Source organism: Epinephelus moara, chromosome 17 (genome assembly GCF_006386435.1).
Source record: "Epinephelus moara isolate mb chromosome 17, YSFRI_EMoa_1.0, whole genome shotgun sequence".
Taxonomy (NCBI): Eukaryota; Metazoa; Chordata; class Actinopteri; order Perciformes; family Serranidae; genus Epinephelus; species Epinephelus moara.
In genome coordinates, this window is record NC_065522.1 from 14,249,477 (window position 1) to 14,271,457 (window position 21,981).

At 41.2% G+C, this 21,981-nt stretch overlaps 1 protein-coding gene across 6 annotated transcripts in view; it reads left to right on the plus strand.

The window, feature by feature from the left end:
* LOC126403954 (adhesion G protein-coupled receptor L3-like) overlaps window positions 1-21,981 on the plus strand; it is a 278,598-nt gene that overhangs the window by 90,301 nt on the left and 166,316 nt on the right. For all 6 annotated transcript variants that reach the window (XM_050066833.1, XM_050066834.1, XM_050066836.1 and 3 more), the window contains exon 4: window positions 17,912-18,125. In XM_050066833.1, the coding sequence (XP_049922790.1) occupies window positions 17,912-18,125 (214 nt within the window). The remainder of the gene's footprint in view (window positions 1-17,911; window positions 18,126-21,981) is intronic.

Here is a 21,981-nt window from a genome sequence, read left to right on the forward strand (position 1 = left end):
CATAGGCTCGTCCAAACTACGATGGAAAATACTGTAGTGAAGATGTCTTTTCTTTGGGAGCGGCGGGGGTGAGGAGCAGGAACCATAACTTCCACAGACATCCCCCTGTGCCTGAGACCCTACAAAAGACCAACTGTGTCAAATGAGAAAAATTGCAGGTGCACATTCCCCAGTGGTGCACTCCCTCTTGCCTCCCACTCTCCACACACATATTACAAATGCAAGCACACACACACACTGCCTCCGTGATCACTGCCCCTCATTTGGAGGCAGGAGGAGGGGAGGAGGAGGTTGGGGTTAGAAGGAGATCCTTTTTCACTGTGATAATGCTCTCCTTTCTCTGCCACGAGATGGACTGAGGAAAGGGTTGAAACTGGAGAGGCAGAGTGAGCGATGTCATTCCACAGCAAGCAACGGCATCGAACAAAACGGCATGCCATTTTTATAGGTCCACTGCAGATGTTCCTCAGCTGCATGTTGGCCCTGTGAATAATACAATGATGGGTATTTTGTGTTGGGGTCACAGCGGAGATCATGGGGGCCTCAGTTTAACTGGGGGGTCTGGGTTTAACCCCTAGCACCCATTTGACACATTTTCCATTTCATAAATGAGTAAAATGGAGTGGGGTTGGGGGTTAAAATTTTCCAACCAGCCAACGTCAGCCCAACAACCGGTGATTGTCAGTATAGGAATCAAGTTCCTCTCTTTCATCGAACTGAAGCTAGCTTAATTGCCTTGTTAGCACATTGTAAAATGTTTTATTGAAACTCAACAGAAACAAATATAACTGACCAAAACCATCTTAGTTAGTCTCTCCAGTGTTCCAACAATCACTAACTCTACTTTGGTCGATATAAACCCTGAATTCATTGTGTACAATGTGAATACGTGCTGGCTTTACATGCTGTTTCTCCCTGCTGTCTCCCTCCCCAGTGTCTCTCTCTGCCTGCTGCCTGCTGAGCAGCAGCTCTCACTTGTTCTTCTGAGGCAGACCATTAAATTAGTAAAATAAATGACAAAAATCGCCCAAAAAAATCACCCAAAAGTAACCCCAGGGATGTTCTGAACCAGTTGCCCAACCCTAAAATGGATTGCAAGTACATTTATGCGTGATGCAACTTGTAAAATCAGGTTAAAGATATAAGGTGCTCCTCATTAACTTTAAGTTGATAATTATGCTTGTGTTTCCATGGTTACAGTTAGGGCTGCCACCTAATAGTTGACCAAATGTTCGTCAACCAGAAAGGTAATTAGATTTCATTGGTTGCTTAAAAAAAAAAACGTGAAACTCTGTTAGGAGCTGTGCCTTGTCAAAATAAGTCAAAACTCATATGACTTGACCATGTGGGAATTTAATTTGAAAGGACAGACACAGGAAGAGGCCACGCTCATCAGTCACGTTAATTTCCAGGGCTGGTACCTGCGGTACAGGCTAGTTGATAACATGTCGGACAGGAAATCCAAAGTGTGGGATCATTTTGAGAAGGTGAAGGACGAACCCAAGGTGATATGTAAACTCATCTTCATTGGTCGACTACAAACATAAATGACGGCTCTTGGTTCGTAGAGACGCACTGATCCAGCTTTTTCAGTTTCGATACCGATCCCGATGCTGTGGCTTGTAGTATCAGCCGATACCAGATACCGATCCAATAACATCCTTGACCTAAAAAGCTATATACCTTTACATGTAGAACAGAAAAGACTAGAGGCATCAGGCATTGATGACTACACAGTTCTTTTGAATTATAAAAAGAAAAAAATGAAACAAGATGAAACAGATTAATGCAATGATGAACTATTTATTTATTTTTTTTACAAAAATAAACAATTGTGCAACAGCAGTTGAAATAGTGTGAAATATCTCCACACAGTAGATTCTATCCTTCGCTCCATGACGTATGACGTAGCTCGCGTCACCATAGATGTAAAGGGAAAGGATCGCCTCAGGTATAGGTTGCATTTTCAGATACGCGATCCATCTAATTTGATGATATCGGGGCCGATATTCGATCCAGATATCGGATCGGTGCATCCCTAATTGGTCGACTAGGAAAATTCGTAGTCCTGAGCAGCCCTTGTTACAGTACATACAAGAACTACCATTACGAAATGTAGAATGACTTTTTGTGACACTGATTAGACAAAATACCCACAGCTAATTTTCTGACAACAATACACTTCCTGTTTATATAACCTGAAGCAGTGGTTTTCCAACCTTTTAAACCACATGACCCTTTAAAATGAAGCAATGCGACCCCTTGTAAAACACTGCACATGTCAAGGACTTATGAGCTGTCCACCAAGGAGTGACTTTCCCTTCTGAGATTGTTTAATTTGAATATTCTGGGTGGCCTAAGGAGGTAAAACGACTCAAGATTTTACCCTCCAAAAAATAAAAGGTATACATTTTCCATAGCTGACCTGAAAATCTCACATACTCCCAAATGTATCTTGCGACCCTATGGAGATAGGGCTGGGCAAAATATCTACAATGTATCGATATTGTGATATAACACTAGATATCATCTTGGATATTGTTATATTGTCAGTGTTGTCTTTTTATAGTTTTAAAGGTTACATTACAGTGAATTGATGTAATTTTCTGAAATCACCAGACTGATCCTGCAGTTCTTGATCATTATATCAGCATTACTAATGATTATTTATCAAAAATCTCCTGTGTAAATATTTTGCTTAAGCTCCACTTGTCAACCCTACAGTGTCACTGCAGAAATTTGATTTTCTCTCTATCATCCAGCTGCACTTGAAGGGCTCCCTCACCTTGCTCTTGGCAATCACTGGCATAAAGCATGCTGGGAAATGCAGTGCCACTCTTAAAAATGATATTTTAAGCCATGCCTAATGATTGCATGTTTTTACTATTCCATCATCCAGTGAATAAAGGGAGGGAAAACCAAGCTGAGTAAGAACCCTGTTGCTGTACCCTAAAGCAGCATTTCGAACAACTCAATAGATGACCATTTGAATCAGAACTTTTCGACACATGTTTAAGAAGAGCTGGCAATGCTTTGCAGCCGTCTTACACTAATATATGCAACCACTGAAGCTTCTCAGTTACAGGTTTGCAAATAAATGAGTTGTTTTTTTTTGAGGTGCAAGCCTGCCTCAATGTGATATTGTATCACACTTTACAGCTCTGCACCTGCTTGTGTGAAACCATGTGTGGCATGTTTTGCCTAAAATCTGGCATTCCCTTCTATTTCATGCCTCTTATGCTTGTTGTCGGATTCCAATATGCCACGTTAAGAGTTGCGGCCAGATGATTTGATGCGTGAGCGCCACGTACATGTTGCTTCATACATATTCAGTGCTCATTATCTCCGCACGCTAACCCCATGTCTGATACCTGTCATTTTGAATACAGAAGAAAAGACGATCAAAGGAGATCATCATAGCTGTGTGTCTCAGATGTAGCGTAGCCACCCAGGCTAATTTCAGCAGCACTGCCTTGATTGCATACATGTGGAATGAGATTACTTCTCACTCTGTGGGTGGTTGAGGAATCTCTTTTTTTCCCACATTTACCTCTATATCCAAAACTAGGCTTTTGTCTCCAACACCATTTTTTCACCTGCTTTCTTCTCCTTACAACCTTTTTATCTCACTTTTCCCCTGTTACTTTCCCTTCACAAATCCACCTTTACAACAGTGTCACCCACACACTCCCTTCACTTTTTCCTGTTTCTTTTGCTTCAGCTGCTTGAGTGGCAGGATGCCAATGCTAACAATTTAGCTGTTCTACAAGTGCGCACAAATAGCTCCTTTGCCACTGTGACTCTACTGAAAGGGACCTCCTAGAGATATACAGTGGCGCCCCCAGGGGTAGGGGTGCGGAGGCAGTGGGGCCATGTATTGCCATTTCCTGTCCTGGTGAAAATAATTGTAGACTGACATTGCTGTCTTTAAGAGGCTGTGCCGCACTAATTTTGTAAGCTAGTGCAAATGGTACCTTATGAAACTACACCCACGGACCATGACTGCAGCCCACCCTGATACAATAGCTGCGCCCCCCCAGTGGAAAATAATTGGCAGCACATATTATTGTCATTAGTAAGCTATCGTGTGCAGACCTTTTAAGCTAGCACAAAGGTAGCAAGGGTTTCCTACACATTCATTTATTTTTGGTGACCCACTACAATTAAAACATCTGCTGCCACGTTTTGAGTTTCTATTTTTGGAGCGCTGTTGGAATATATCTACTGTTCAGTTGTTCATTGCACCACACTCTTGCAGCGCAGACACAAATGGAGCAGCAGAACTTACCTGTTCATTGCGCTGGGTCAGGAAGTATGCCTCTGCAGCAGCTGCTCCTCTTATCCATCGATCTGATCTGGTCCACTCTGATCAGATCGACTGATCAATTATCCATCCCGCAACTCAAACTTCACTAACTACTGCTGAGGAAAGAATGAAGTCATGAAGAGTTCCACCTGTGCTGTGTTCATGAACCCACAAAAACCTCTTGAGGTCTCACCTCAAGATGTCTGAATGAAAATGGGTTCTACGGGTACCCACAAGTCTCTCCTAAACTTAAGAGGGCTTGTTCCTAGTAAATGTGTTGTTCCTTACATTCAACATGCTCCTTCAAATTAAAGCTTTATATTCGTCTTTTTCAGGAAAAGGACAACCAGCCTATTTGAAGAACAATGAATTGTCTAACATGTATAGATAAACAACACATTAAAACAGGATTGTTGTGGAACCCAAAATGTTAACTGTGACGGTATGAAATAAGAAACCAAAGTGATTCCTTAACTCTCATATTGACATAGCTCGTATACTACGATAGAATAAGTGCCGCCCCATGATTTTCAGTGGCCCCACCTGGCCCCACCCATGAGAAGTTTCTGGGGCACCACTGGATGTATAGTATGTGACCACTGAAATTGCTCATGGGGTGTCTTGTGCTGTCCCATTGGACAGGCTGTGGTGTTGGGAGAGGATTGACATAAGATTAAATAAGAGGTACACCTTGCCAGTGATGTTATAGCTCAGGTAGGAGGAAAATGAAACAGTGCAAGCAGGGGGCCCAATTTGAAAATTGTCATCCTTGAACGGTGTTGTGCGTAGGTGTATACGCCAGATAGCAATATACCCGAGGGAGACATCCCCCACACCCAATGCATAATGTATTAAAGTGGGCAGATGCACATACAAATACACATGTGAAAATGAACAAACCACAGGGGAGGCAACAAAAGAAGCAGCATGCAGTTAAGTACATATACAGACAGCCCTTAATCTACTGATGCCACCCGGCACATCAGGATGCGCCACCCTTTTGGTTCGTACAGTATATAGGGCAAACTCCTGCACCCAACCCCCAACTGCTTCCAGACTTCATTCCACTGCTATCTATACTCATTCAAATACCTTTGAATTATACCTTTCAGGGATTTGATGTGTGTGTGTACATCTTAAAGTAGTTTTATCATCCATTAGGTGTGTGAAAATATCCTCAATAACACTCAAGTAAGAGTCTATATGTGTAGTCGGTGTATAAGTGTGAAAATGATGTTTTTAGCGACTTGTGACTGTGCCTCCACTGGCACCAAATGCTTTGAGAATATGAAGTAATGCCTTTGTTAACCTAAAAAACATAACAGATGCATATGCATGGAATCACATTTTAATTTTGTCATTTAAATAATTTCTTGTTCTTCATTATGTAAGTAAACATTACAGCACTGAGCTGTAATTGGTATTAATTCATGCTTTTTGCCCCTCGGATATTACACTGCAGTAAAAATTCCACTAGCAGAAGTGTGGGAAGGAGGTTCATTTCCAGACGTGCTCTGCCGCAGAAAACAAATCACTACAATGTCATTCTTAGAGTTCGGTCCTCGTGCTGAGATACTTTTGATAAAATAGAATGCAAACAAGGACTCTGCGAAAGAGAGCTTCAATTTCCTGTTTCCTGAGAAATTGAAAAATGCTCATCCTAACTTCCCACAACCCCAGATTCCACACAATGCTTCATACAGCCTTCCCAAAAAAAAACCCAGAAAAGCAAATTTCATCTCAAGATTTCATCAACAACCAATATGCTGTTTTATGTAAATGATGTTGCTATCTTTCCCCCACTCTGTGCTTGTTTCAAGTTGAAAAATGCGTGTTTTTATCAGCTTCCAGTAAACGACTGGCTATGTACAGTTGATGTGGGGTGGAGTGTGGTGTTGTTGACTGGTTGGGGTCATCTCAGATTGCCATGATATTGAAAGTTATTATCAATTTGGTTGTAATGGTGGTAACCTGGCGACTAGTATGTCAGCGCTGGAGTTCAGCTCTATTTGCGCTCACTGTTGCACTATTAATACAACAATAATGAGTAGAGCCCCTAGGATCCATTTAGTCAGCAATATTGCCTGGTTTCCTATTCATTACAGAGAACACATTTTCAAGGTGTTCTCTCATCGCGGTTTGTGCTGTATCTCATGTGAAAGGAGCTCACAGAGCTTGTACAATACTGTGGGTTGCTATGGCAATAAATGAAGTGCAGTCAAGTGTTCATATAAGTGGTGCTTCCTAAAGTGAAGAAAGAGATAAAGGGGTATACTTTACACCAGACAGTGGACATGTTTGTTGACCTTCTCGACAAGGACGTACTGAAGTAGATCACATTTTTAAAAAGTGGTCATGAAAACAAATTCTGACATTAAAAATGAAGCAAAAGTAGAGCTCTCTTAGATTTCCCAGTGGTTATAAATACACGCTGCCTTCAACTTGAGGAACAAGACTTTGGATATGTTTTTGTCGACCATGGGTACAGGCCAACTTGTCAAATAATACTTTCAGCAGTTTTACAAAAACATGTTTGTCACAAAAAAAAAATAAAATGCTATCAATGATACCAACAGAAACTTTACATTTGTATGGTATTATATAGTGGATATGTGGAAATTTTGTGTTTCAACAATACTGTGGATAACAAGTAGTAAGGTTTAGGCACAAAAGCCATTTTGTTGTGGTGAGGAAAAGATCATGATTCGGCTTAAAAACCACAGTTTTAGGAACAAAATCCTGGCACGAAAAGTAGGGATGTCATGGTGAACAAACAAGCCCATTTCGTGCTATTATACCAGAAGAAAACGCAATGACGTCTTTGCAAACAACAACCCTTTTTGTGGCACTATCCCTGCCAACAGATCACTATAAAACACCTACTTTTGGAGCCTAAAAAAGCCGATGGAAAAACATGGACAGTTCGTTACAACACCCCAAGGTTGAAGCCTGTTTTCACAACCAGGTTTGTTGTTTGCTGGTCTTCAACAGTGGTCTGCAGTTAAGCAGGAGTCTTGCCTAGGTGAAACGCCGTCCACCATCTCTTCCACCTCCTGATGACACTCAGCTTATATATTACATCACCTTAGGAACATTGATATGTCTGGCGTAACATTAGTATAAAGAGTGAACAGTCAGAGTAGGGAAGTTGGTCGAGGTGGTGGACAGGTTAAATACAGGACTGTTACCTGGGATCCTGTAGGTTTGGAAATCCCAAGGATTCAGGAATTCACATACCTAGTGAAATTGGTGGGGGCCAAGTGGTCACCTTTGTCAAATATGATTTTGAGTTACCATATCTTTAATGTATCTTCATGCTGAGATGGGCAGTGTGAAAAAACAACCCAATAATACAAATGCAAAACTCACTGGAACATTGTTTTATATATAGAAACAAAGAATATCAACCATCTCACATGTTGGATTTCTAAAGGTGAATCTTCAGTTGGGGGGTGTTAAAGAACAGGACCTTAAGAAAAATTCACCCAAGTCCCACATGGAAATATCCAACTGTGGAATCTGAAAGAAGTACCACCAATTTGCTAACACCAAAATAGCTTCCTCAGGATGCTTTAGAAAGTGTGCATGTTTTTTCATATTGATTGCCTGGCCCCTGTACTCCAGCATGTTCCCTGTCTGAATGCTGCACATCCTCCGTTTCCTGAGAGGTTGAGATTAGCGAGGTTGCGCCGCAGTTCACAATGCTAAACTTAGCCAAGCTCTTGCCTCCAGTGTGCTATTAGGCAATTCCGTCTGATGATGTGTGGTAAAGGAAGAGTGAGGAAAAGACCTCTTTCCCCTCACACAAGACGAAAATCAGTCTGTTGTTTCTTTTCTTTGACCTCAATTACTATCAGGGCATGTGTTACTATAGGGCCATGTTGAGTCATGCCTGCTCTGGGAGGTGTGTGTGTGTGTGTGTGTGTGTGTGTGTGTGTGTGTGTGTGTGTGTGTGTGTGTGTGAGTCTCCTGCGTGTATGTGTGACAGGGATTGTGTTCATTTTAGCCTAGGAGGCACCGTACAGTAGGTGGGGGCCAAGGTGCATTAGTCTTGGCTGAGATGTTCCCTTGAGTGATGCCGCCACATGTGGGTGGGTTACAGGAAGGAGGGGAGAAGAAGCGGGAGGAGCGCGAAGGCAATGAAAGGAGAGGAAATAGCAAAACGATGTCAGACATGACGGGAGCTGAACAAAGCCCAGCTCGCTGTCAGGAGCTGCTGCCACGGCAGCTGCCAGCTCCACAGACTCACCTCCGGCTTTGACCATCTGACAAAACGGCACTTCACTGATGGGGAGCAGGACACACTCCCCTGCTCTGTTTACATTTAGGGGTGGAAAATTGGAAACGACCAAAATTTGTTCAGAATTAGCACTTAAAGAAGCTAACTGAAGGAAGTATTTTTTAAACAAAAAGTCAGCTTCAATCTAATTTATTTCTAAATAATTCAGCATAGACTATATTTATCAAAGGTGGAGGTGGCTGAGGAGTGACTTTTTTTTTTTTTTTTTTTAATGTCTCCGTGCCGGTGATAGCCATGGCTGGAGGCATTATGTTTATAGGTTGTCTATCCATTGGTCCATCCGGCCCCTTCTCGTGAACGTGATATCTCAAGAACGCCTTACATTAATTTCTTCAAATTTGGCACAAATGTCCCCTTGGATGTAATGATGAACTGATTAGATTTTGATGGTCATAGCACAAAGGTCAAGGTCACTGTGACCTTGTGTGTCCCATTCTCATGAACTGGATATCTCAAGAACACCTTGAGGGACTTTTTTTTTTTTTTTCCAAATTTGGCACTTGGACTTAACGATGAACTGATTAGATTTTGGGTGATCAAAGGCTAAGGTCACCATGACCTTGCATCTGTCTCATCAGGGCTCCAGACTAACTTTTTTTAGTAGGAGCAGTGTAACATGTAACATCTGTACAGATTTGAAGCCCTGACTATATTTGACTGATCTTTAATGAAAGCTGTTGTCTTGTTTTTTTTCTTTTCTCTGAAAATAATAACCTTATAGTCAGACACAATTTATGTAGTCTCTGTAGTTGAGGAGACAGGTCTGCTCTGCTGCTTTCCAGCAGCAAACTGATATGATGCAGATTTACATGAGATTTCATGTAAAATGGAGGTTGAACCATGAAAATAAGTTAAAGAAAGCATGTAAAGCACTTTAATAACTCAATCTATCATAATTAAAACAATTGGAGACTGAGAACAAACTGAAATGAGTCTGATAATAATTTAATAAATCATCATCATATCGTGCTTCTGTGACTTCCTGTATGGACTAAAGTCTGCTGGAAACAGTCGGGAAACTGTTCGGCTGAATGAATAGGCACTGTTCATTAACTTATATGACATATATATGAATATGACAGCAGCGGTAGTTGAACGTTTCCACGGCAACGAGTAACAGTCAAGGTCTGTCTATCAGCCGCCTACAGTCTCTGCCCTCGCAGACTTTAGGTGATGACAGTAAATATGTTACACTACGTACAACTGAAGTCTGCGAAGGCTCAGTCTTCAGGTTCAGAGGGGGGATATTTGAATTCAGCCTTCGACTTGATGGCAGCTTGTTGTCACCGCCTCCCGCTGCAGCCACCTGCTCTCATCCACTTTCCAGGCGAGGCGCAGTTCATCTTTGACGAGCCTACTGATGAGTGTAGATGATGTGATCCTTTAACTAATTGGTTAACTAATCACTGACTCTCGGACTTTCCTCCTCTCACACACATTGGCCTACAATGGTGGAGTCGCTCCCTCGCTTTACAACCTGAAAAAAACCCAACAAAAAAAAACGCCCGAGTCCCACACGAGCAAGTAGTTGTAATAAATACTTGCACAGACTCCAAAAATGGTTGCAAAATGTGACCATTTGGTTGCAGTCTGGAGCCCTGCTCATTCTTTTGAAAAATGATATCTCAAGAACATTGCCTCAAATTTGACACAGACGTCTGCATTGATCCAAGGATGAACTGATTCAAATTTGGTGCTCAAAAGTCAAGAGTATTATGACCACATCTGTTGCATTCTTGTGAAAACAGTATCTCAAGAACACCTTGAGGGATTCCCTTTGAATATAGCATAAACATCTACTTGGGCTCAAGGATGAACTGATTAGAATTGTGTGGTCAAAGGTCAAGGCCACTGTGACCTTGTGTCTGTCTCATTCTCATTAACACGATATCTTAAGAAGGCCTTGAGGGAAGGTTCCTTAAATTTGGCACAAATGTCCATGTGGACTCAAGATGGAACTGATTAGAATTTGGTGGTTGAGGGTCAAAGGTCAAGGTCACTGTGACCCCACAATTCTGGGTTTGCTCCTCCAAGGAGCTGCAGATATTTTTCCTTGAACCTCCCTGAGTGACTGGGGGAAAATCCATGATCCTCTCTCCATCATAAATAACCATATTTTTGTATTGTCACACCAAATGTAGGTATGAAGCCAGTGCAACAAGCAAACAGCATGAAGGGAGTTATCACCAAAACAAACAGCTAATTTTTTAAGCAAAATACAAGTCCTCCTTTAAAATCGCATCACATCACAAAACTGTGTGTGCACTTTAGTAGAATATGGGTGCATGACAGCCACACACAAAACCGACAATCTTTATACGGTAACATACACAACAGCTACAGCAGCAGCCAGAATATCAGCACTTTGGCACAGAGGTTGTTATCAGATTTAAAAAATACGTACACTTTGATGTTTGAAGTTAAAAGTTGAAAACAAACAAAGGGTTTCTTTTCTTTGCTTGACATTTAAATTAGACCCATAGGATCAAGTGATTTGAAGAAATATCGCTATTTTAAGCTTAGAGTTGACAACATTTCTGGAAGTATTGTACACGCTGTGTTCAAGGACCATTGGAAGTTTTAAAATCCAATGATAATTTCTAGTATGATGAAGAGTGTGATTTTGGGGTTATGAGGGTATTTAAAATAAATACAAAATACAACCATTTAAAGTTGAATATCACTCCCCTAAGCCAAATAATAAAACATAACTCCTTCCCCAGTGCTTGAAAAATGAAAAAGTGCCTCCCCCATTTTGCACCATGTACAGCACAGTCTCTAAATCTAAAAAGGAAAAGAACAAAAGAAAAAAAAAAGAGAGAGAAAAGAGAGAAAAATATAAACTACTTAACAACACTGATTTCCTCTAAGCTGAAGTGGATTTGACCTAAGAAACTAATGTTGTAATTTGCACACCAAAGTGGTTTTGAACATAAGACCTTGATGGGAGACTTGCCTCCCATTTCTTTTTTCTTTTTTTTTTCTTGCCACGGCTTTGCACTTAATGAATTGAAGTAGTGATTAATTAAATGAAAGTGCTTACTGGATGGAAAGACACTTCACCCCTGTGTTCTGAGTATGTGAATCAAGCCTTTATGGAGTGATGGCAAGGTACTTGTATTTGTTCCTTGTGTGTACGCAAACATGAGGTTACTGTCTGGTGGAAGTATATCACAAGAGGGAAGGGAAGTTGCTGTGCTCGGCAGATTTCCCTCCATCTAGCGACCAATTTATTAACTTTCACAGTTATTAACTTTCACCGTGTCAATACATTGTTACAGTAGGAGAGGAAAAAAAGCAATACACTGCTACACTGTAATGACTTCTATCTGTTTGATTCCATCACGGTGATGGTTGCATGCAGCTTCTCATGAAATAACCGATCAAATATCCAACATGTGAGGTTGATCCAGTGTGGTGCAGTGGTTTATTATGACTGCACTGTATCTGGTCCTCCCTCTGAGCTAATTTGTTAACACTGAGGAGCTAATTTCCCTCCAGGCATCATGGGCAGTTTGACTGACGCTTTGAAACTCGCATTTGCACGTCGGCGCCCTGCAAAAAAGCACCATCAGTCTTTCCCCTCTGCTGGAATTTGCGAGTGCGTGGTGTGTTGCCAATTAATGTGTTCAAATGTGTGTCAGCGAACGTGAGCCGAACCAAAACAAATGGCTCCCTCATTCGGCATGTTGAATGGATATCTGGGTCCTGTCATAATGAGTAATGCTAATTGTGCTTAGCAGCATCATTGGTCAAAGTGTCAGAAGCCATCAAGTCGATTTGAGGAGTCAGTCACGATCACACCCGCAGTCAGATCATGAATTCAGCATTACAGAGGTGCTGTCTGTCAGCCAGCTGCACGTTCCAACAAAATGGCTTATTCAGTCTCATTTTTAAAGCTGTGAAACTTTTTTTTCAGAAGTTGTCTGACCACCTCTGCAATGCAAGCAAGAGCGATTGCACCAATTCCGAGGCCTGGAATACTTCTCATGAAGCTCAAGCATTGTTATGTTGATGCTGTTCTCTTAAATGCTCTATCTGCAGAGTTCTTTGACAGTTCAGTTCCTGGATAATTTTGCATTCCGTGTAAAAGCCTTTGAGATTTTGCTTGCCTTAGGCCATATGTAAACGTAATTTACTTGGGAGAACAATTTGCCTGAACTGTTTCTCACTTCAAGATAAATAATCCCTCATGCATTATTGAAAATGCTTTACTTTTTTTCAGAGTTGCAATTCAAAGTAGTCTTGCAAATGACTTCTTTTTTTTTTTTTTTTTCCTCCCCAGAAAATGTCATTTGTTGCAAACTAGGAAGTGGGTGTGACAGGCTGCCATTGGTCTAATCAAATAACGGTATCCAGAGTCATGCGCTAATTAATCACCAGCTCTGGGGGTCAGACCCATCCAGCGATTCTCGGTAGAAAAAGAGACATTTGATCTGTTGAATCAGCTCCCTCGCCATCCCCTTCTCTCTCTTCCATCTATCTTGCATTAATTCAATGAAGTCAGAGTTCATTTGAATGCAACCCCCCTCGCGCACACACACATAAAGTTTTCAGTTTGTTTCATCTGCTGCAGAAACCGAGACTCCTTTTTTCAGGAATAAAATATTACATCCTCACATTTTAATAGCCTAAACAATTTTTTTCCCTCCTATACTGGGAACATATTCGGCATTTTGCCAGGCGGCTGCCTAATTGTAGGGAGCAATATTGTTTATTGGAAAATTATCCGCTGTGTGTGAGCTTACACACTTCAGCTGACGCCTGAAAGTGTTCTAAAAGCATGTTACAGTTATTGAGAGCTGTCACATGCATCCGACATCTGTTTATCCGAGCAGCGGATGCTCATTTAGACGGGCTCATTGTAATAATGTGTGGTGGCTGACCTTAACTCCTTCTCCCTGACACGTTTTCTTGGGAGACGAAATGAAAATACAAGCCCCCGAAGGCCCCTGTTTTGTTACTAATGATGACTTTTAAATGTCATTGTTACTCAATTCGATGCCCAGTGGTTCGCAGAAGGTAATGTGTCAGTGACCCAAGAATAAGCTCTGCTCTTTAACAGCAAAAATTTCTCCCTTCTTGCTTACTATCACTATTAACAAACCCACAATCAGAACTCCAAAGCATTTCCCCCTCGGAGTGATTTTTAAAAGCTCTGCGGGGGAGCGACATTTTCCAAATGGCCATTTTTCTCTCTGACCTTTCTGTTGCCCTTTTTGGTGAGTAATTGCATTTTTTTTTTTTTTGGAAATATTCATTTGTGAGTTATGTCATTTGCAAGCATCATGATTAAAAACAGTGCTCTGTGGTGTGAAAGTAATGGAAGTATCCAGCCTGACCCTTACAGTTTGCTTTGCCCAAACTACTTCCCCTCCACATTCTGCAGTGTGCTTGTCAGAGAAATTATCTAGGGAGAATCTGCAGTGGAGAAAAAAGACATACGCTCTGCATATGAATACTACTCTAAAGTATTAGCTGCAGAAGAGGGAAAGAGAGATAAAGTGAATAGAACATAGACCCAAGATAAGAGGATGGACTTTCAATAAGACTATTTCGATTTCCGATAGCCCTGTCAATGCTGTGTACAGGTAGACAGCGATACGTGTGAGTGGGGCAGGATGCTGGCTCTGGCACCCGAGGAATATGAGCCCTATCAATCACCGCCTCCGGGCACAAATGTAATTACACTACAGTTGTTGACTAGGCGGGTAATCCGAGACACCACTGGCATGCATTTACTTGCTTACATTAGGGGATTGCTGGTGCCCATGTTGACGGCATCTTCCCTGCTCCTCTCTGATGTTTTTTTAATGCTTCTTTTAGGGACGCTGGCATGAATTGCCTTTACAAGGTTACAAGGCGTGGACGAATTATTCATAGAGAAAAATCATAGAGCTCAAATTAATCAAGATTCATCATACAAGGTTGTATAATAGAAACTATTTAAAAGGGCTTTTTCTACACGTTGGATGGCAGCTTTCAATAAAGGAAGAAACCACATACAAAAGAGTGAAGATCAATAAACAAAGCCAGATTTTCTTTTCCATTCAGAGTCAATTACTCTTTTGTCATTCATCTAAATGCACCTGCCTCAGTCAACCTATATTCCTCCCTTTTTTTCTCTCTGTGGTTGTCAGTTTCGAAGAAGTTTGGTGTGATCCGGACCAGTACTTTTCAGGGGGCGGAATAAATCTTCCCATTAAGAGGAAGATAATTGATGGCTTTCATCACCAGAATGAATACAATTATTCCAATTTGTGATGTTTCCATGGCATTGCGCTTTACCGTGTTGGGGTCTTGAATGGTTTCGGAGACAAAATGAAGTGACACGATAATGAGGGGCTTCTTTTGTTGTTTCACCTCACCGTGTGTCTTTGGGTTTTCTCCTCGTATGTTTGTGGTTTATTTTTAGGGTAAGATTAGAAATGGTACCTAATGACATTTGAAGATGGGAAAATGGCAGACACGACAAAACTGTACATTTGCGGGCCGTAAAACCAAAACAATGAGCTGAAAGGTGCTAAAATTATCTGCCAATCGGAGGAGATTTGATTGGTAATGAAAAATTATTTACAGAGAGCAGCTTTAAAGGGACATAAATACACACTTTTCCTCTTACCTGAAAAGCTGTTTATCAGACTAGATTGTTTTAGTGTGAGTTGCAGAGTGTTGGAGATATCAGCTGACTTCTTCAGAATATAATGGAACTAGATGGCTATCGGGTTTTGGTGCTCAAAGCCCCAAACGATAATTGTGTAAAACTCAACAGCAATGTCTCTTTCGAGAAATCATGACCTGGTTACTTCAATTAATCCACAGACCTTGTTGTCAACAGTTTAATGTCGGGACTATTTTCTTTCTACCAAATTACAACCCCAACTGTATCACAGCACAGAAGGAAGCGTGCATCTACTCATCGACGATAGGCCCGTGCTCATGACGGCACAAGATGTTAACATTCATGGCATCCTCCTCAGCTGAGCTGTAACTTTAGCTAGCTCAGTGGTGCTAGGTGAGCTAGCAGTAGATGCACACTTTCTTCTGCACGATGATGTGGTTGATGGGTGTGGTTCGGTTGAAAAAAAGCAATTCCTAAACAAAACTGCGAACAAGACACACTTATATACAGTGATGACTTTAAGGGCATTGTAAAGGATGTTGTTGTTTTATTGTAGATTTTTGCATTACATGTTGTATTTGTTGCATTTTTAATGTGTAAGGCTGCTACCTTAGCCAGGTCTCTCTTGGAAAGAGACATTACTGTTGAGTTTTTTCAAATGTATTTTTTGTGGCTCTTTGAGCACTACGAGCTGAGTGCCATCTAGTTCGATCATATTCAAGAGAAGGCAGACATCTCTACGGACGGTATCTCCAACACTCAGCAACTCACACCAAAACAATCTAGACTTATAAATAGCACTCCAGGCTACAAATATGTATTTTTTATTTTGAGGTGAGCTGTCCCTTTAAGCCATGACCATATGTTTGGTAAATTAGCGTACCCCTTTTAATGCTCCTACAAGTATAACAAGCAGTGTCTCCCAGTGTGTGCCGGCATTCTTTGTGTGCTTTTTATTCCAAATAGAGTAAGTCATGTCGACACTGTTGCACTTAGCTGTTTAAAGATATATAATTAACCGTGGCTACCCAGCCTAACACGGATAATATTTAAATGCCACATGAGTCAACACGATGCTGAAAGAAAGTTAAATGTTACTTCTGTCGGAAAATAGTCATTATGACAGCTTCCAGAGGTAACGAGGGATTTTTACCAACACCTGAATCATAACCATGTCTTATATTATAATGGTAGCTGAGAAATAAGAGCTTCATGCTATGCCAAGACACAGACTGGGCAGTTTATCACTTAGGCAATTGCCTTTTCAAACTCTAAAACAAGCAGAATGAGATGATTGATGCCAGAAATGTGCTTTTCGAATGTATTCTCAATATGTGGACACAATCATTTTAACTTAAGGGCCACTTAGTAATTTTTTTTTTCAGTCTAATGACAAATGATCATTGGATTAAGTTGCAGTTGAAAGCTAAAAAAAGCTAGTAAGTGGACCTTAAGTTTGGATAATGTTGTCAAACACTATGAATTGATGAGACCAAGAGAATCTTGTGCTCGTGCTTTAAAAAAAAAAAAAAATCTATTCTGGCAAAATTTATTGTTGTCGAGGTAAATGTGACAGTTCATCATGATATTGATTTTCAGGTGATATTGCCAAGCCCCATTTTCACATGTGGAAACACTCTCTCTGTCCGTCTCTGCTCCCTGATGAATGTCCGCGATGCACGTCATCTGGCGGTGGCTCTCGCAGCTCAGACGCTCGGTCTCAAAGGATGTTTATAGAAAAAAAAAAAAAATCTATAACTGCCACAGTCCTCCTACAGTCACTCAGGCCAATGTTTATGTTTCTCGCTCATTTTTTATTCTCGCTGTAAACACAGAACTCCTCCAGTCTGTTGTGCACATGCCCGCTCGTGCGCGAGTGTGAGCCTCTACAGACGTGCGTGGGCGTGCATGCGTGCGCCTCTGTCAAGGAAAAGGAAAACAGCAACCTCCGAACCGCTGCCGCGCGGCCCTGCTGGCCCTCCTGGCCATCTTGGCCATCTTGGCTCTGCGGTAAACAGCAGATTTTTGGCCGAACAGCTCAGCTTCGGTTTGAGGCAACGGGCACCTTTTGACCCTCTGCCTCCTGCCCCTGTGTGCTTAAATGAAGTGCACTGTATCACCTTAAAAGACAAAGAACGAAGCAGCCTCTGTGATTTATAGATTCAAGTCTGGAGGGAAATTGCAACAATTTACATGAGGCACGCTCTGCTCTGGTTTCTTTGTCTCTGTGTCTCTGTCTGTCTCTAATTTCTCACTTGAATGCCCATGTAATGAATGTTTATTTTCTCACAGCCAAACGCAAACACTGTGTCTATTTCCTTATGTTTGATCTGTGTCAATCTCGCACTCTCTCTTTCCACAACTCCTGGCCTCCCAAGGGCCCCTGTGGTATTGCTCATCCTCCCACTCCAAACAACCAGCGTCCTCTCCGCCCACACTCTCTAGACCAGGGTGGACAACCTCTTCTCATATGTCTCAGTGTCAGACCTTTTGATTGCAGGTCCTCCCATCTGTTTTCCTGCAGGAATATACTGATTTTTTATTCAGGTCTCACCCAGCCCAACTCTAGGATGAAATTGTTTTCTCACTTAAGTGCAGGAATCATTTAAGCAAAGTGGAAAAGGAATCAAGAAAACTTATACTTACATGCTGTTTGTTTGTTTTTGTCTTGTCCCCTCTGCAGCCTTCAGTCGAGCACCCATCCCCATGGCGGTGGTGAGGAGGGAGCTGTCGTGCGAGAGCTATCCCATCGAGCTGCGCTGCCCGGGCACGGACGTCATCATGATTGAGAGCGCCAACTACGGCCGCACTGATGACAAGATCTGCGACGCAGACCCAGCACAGATGGAGAACACGCGGTGTTACCTTCCAGATGCATACAAAATCATGTCGCAAAGGTAAAGTCACGTTTTGATAGATTTTTATGAAAACTGGCAAATGGCCTTAAAGGGACAGTTCAGTGTCTCTTTCCAGAAATCACACAGACCTTGTCGTGAGCAGTTTGATGTAGGAACTGTTTTCTTTTGACCAAACTACACCCACCAGCATGCATCTACATAAACTACGTAAACATAGGCTTGTTCAGTGGTGCTAGGTGAACTAGCAAAAGATGGTTCTTCTTTCCACGGGATGATGTGGTTTAGGGGTGTAGTTTGGTAGAAGGAAACTAGTGCCTAAAAAAGCAAACAAACAAAAAACCTTTATAGTTAAAATTTTGAATGAGCGTCCATAGGCTACAGGGCTATGGCGTGCTCCAGAGGTTGATAGCACATCTTGTGTCCAAAGGTACATCCAAGAATGGTTTTGTCAGGGTCTCTGCGAAAGTTTCATAAAATGTCCTAAAAGGTTCTAAGTTTGAGACGACCATTCCACGTGCATCCACTGTGTTGTATATAAATATAAAACCAGTTGCTCTTCTGTCCAAGAACCAAGTCCAGTTTCTCTTCTTAAGTTTGGCCCAGTTGCTCAGACCGCCACGTTCTCTTGTAACTCTCCCTTAAGGTATCAGGGTTTAGGAAGTAAAAACATGTACAAACGATGCTAAACTACAGACAACCCCAAGGATGTCTAGGGAAAAAGCAAAGTCTATTTTTTCCTTTTTTTAAGAAAAAAAAAAATCTCTGTTTGGTATTAGCTGGAATCTGGACAGTACATCATTCTCTATATTTCCTTACACGAGTGAGGGGAATACAAATTTCACTTTGACTTTGATTTTTATCTGGGGTTTAAACACGACATGATTTACAATGTATTTTCTTTTATACTGTCGGTGTTTCACATTTCAAAGCTCTTTCATATTAAGTCATTTTAAAGCTCCACAGATGACGACAACAAATGACAGTAATAAAAAGTGTGCTGCTTGTAGCTCCTTTCAGGATAATGAAACATGAATATTTGCATGTTTGAATATGTACACACACAAAGGCACACTCCCAAGCAAAATTTGCTTTACGCTGTTAAGTAATTGACTCGAGTAGATGTGTTTGCTGAAAAAATCTGGAAAACATAATAAGCTAATCTTCAGTTAATGAGAAATGCTGTAGCTCACACCACCTGAGGTCTGCTGAAATTAAACGCAGCTCCTCGAGATGTATTTTTCTTCATGGAACAACTGCATTTATCGATCTTGCTCACTTCAGAGACTATGGAAATGTCATGGCTTTGTGGGAAAATTGAGCTTAGATTTTAAAATATAGAGCACATAGTATCTTTATGAATTGTATGATAAATGTGAGGACTGGTTGATGAGATTAGCAAAAAATATAAAACACAGGGCGTTGGTTACACAGTGAAGTCACTGGAGTTTTGGGAATATGAATACAAAAATTCTTCTTTGGGTGGTTTGGTAATATGTCCCTGTTATGGATTAATCCATATCAGTCATAATTTTGCTCTGTCACAAATCAATGTTAATTTACCATAACATGATTACATTATTAGTTATTTGTCAAAATAGGAATGCGCTCGATTAGCTTTGCCGCCACTTGTGAGTCTTGCTTTCAGAGTTATGACCTCGTTGTGCACAAACCGGGACCTGGAGACCTATTTGTCAGGGCAGACACAGTGTAGTCTTACCCTGCTTTAGTTTTTGCGGTATAATGGATTGGGAACATTAAGGTAATATATACACAAGTTTCGGGGGTTTTAACCAAGTAGTCTGGATTCAAGAAAATGTAGAGCTCGAGGCGGGTGTGGAGGGAACACATGTATAGTCCATCGCAGCTCTTTTGTTGACTTATTGCAGCACTTAGAAGGGATGGACTTTATCTAAATTGCTGCTCTGTGTTAACGTTTGTCTACCTCTTTTTATTTCCAAAGCTTTAGTTTCACATTGGACGGACCCCTTTGAGAATTCTAATGGACCTTTGGGCTTTATCAAACAATTGCTCTTGGCTTTTTAGTTTGGTACCATAGAGTTCAGATAATCAGCTGTGTGAAAAGCAGCTGATGGTAAAAAGAGGTAGTTTGAAACATGTTGTCAGATAATTGATGCACCCTGCGGCTCCCTTGTTCTCCAGCCGCCCACTCAGACTAAAAATCCCTGCAGGAATGAATCAACGGGTCCTGCTACTGTCAAGAACACAAAACTAACATAAAGTACCAGGGAAAAAGCAAGTCTTTTTAGCATCTCGTTGCTACCGGGGGCGTTTCAGTGATGGTAAAAGGTAACCACAACCCCGATTCAGAGCCAGAGCACTTTGTCTTGGGAGAGGAAGTTGCTAAGTGGATGAAAGGTGTGGGTGGTATGAATTGCGAATGGGTGGGGAGGGAGGGGTGCCAAAGCAGGGATGGGGTGAGAGCATTCAGTGATATTTGTGGCTTTAGCGACACAGCTACACATTAGCATGCAGAGGTTAGCACAACAAACGAACGCCACCCCCGACTATTTCATTGTAGGGCTGTCAGAGCCGTTGCTAGGCACCTGCGGCTAAGCTCATTAGGGTTAAAAAGAAAACGAGAGCGAACCAGAAGCAAGCAATTTGAACAGAGGAAGTCTTCAAAGACTTGTGATCAGGCCGAGGTTGAAGCCAGGGCATAAAGATTTGACTTTTAGATGTATGGATGTAGCGATGATAATGTGATAATGTGATACGTGAAAGAACGAGCCACAGCACGATGTCACATGTTGATATATATGTCTTAGTTCATCTACAGGGTTGCTTTTTTTTTTTTAATTATAACTAACGTGCTTTGATCAGATTTGGAAGAACAAGATTTTGTAATTATTCTCTTATTTTCCCAGATCTTTTTTTTCTTCAGGAGCTTGTCTACTTTATAATCTCCAATGAGTCGATATCAGCAGTGATGCAAGCGTTCTCTTTCATTAATATTTTAGCTGGATTTTCCTCCCCCGTCTCGCTCTTTCCTGTCTCCTTCCTCCCCCTCTATTGATCATGCAGTATGTTTACATGCACACTATTACCCAATCACTGGAAACAACCCAAACAATGTAACAGTGTGATTAAAGCATTTACATGCTTCGCAGTAACCTGATTTCCACAATAATTGTGGTTTCCATGAGTTGTTTGATTACTGGGCTGATGTCTGGAAGGATGTGTTGCAGACTGCAGAAAACAAAAGGGAGACAGAAAAGAGGTGGATTCATTGATGTTTTTTGTTCTTTGTCGGGCTGAATTTGCATAAATACAGCCAGCCGTGCCATAGTTTCTCTATAGACACTATAGCGCCAATCAATAGAATCAATGAGAGTTTGAGAGTTTAAAGAAATACAATAAGGATATATCTCCCAGTATCTAGTATTTTTTCATGTAAACACAGAACATAAACATGCATTTTTGATAAGGATCCCTTGAATATGTCTTTTAAAAGAATTGTAGCGAGGGTACACACTGAAAAAGAGTCGTTAAGGATGAAAAAGAAACTTCTTATGCCGTGTAGTACCAGCCTACGCAAAACTGACACTGTTTCACAATTATACCATGCATAACCCTGGGATTTCTGTACTACATTTATTTCTTACTAATCAGCTTTATATACTGTACATAAAAATACACGTACATTTGATATTATTGATTAATATTATCAGCCAAGTTGATTTATCGGTCAGACTCTATCAGACATACTTATCCTCTTACACAGACACTATTGAAAGTTCATTAAGCCAGAGTGTTAGTGACGCAATCTGCAAGGCATCTGTAAATATTAAATATGTTTAATATGAATGGGACTCAAGTGGTGCTCAAGAGCAGCGGGACTCAACCTTCTCCCAGAATGGCGGTGACAAGACCTGCA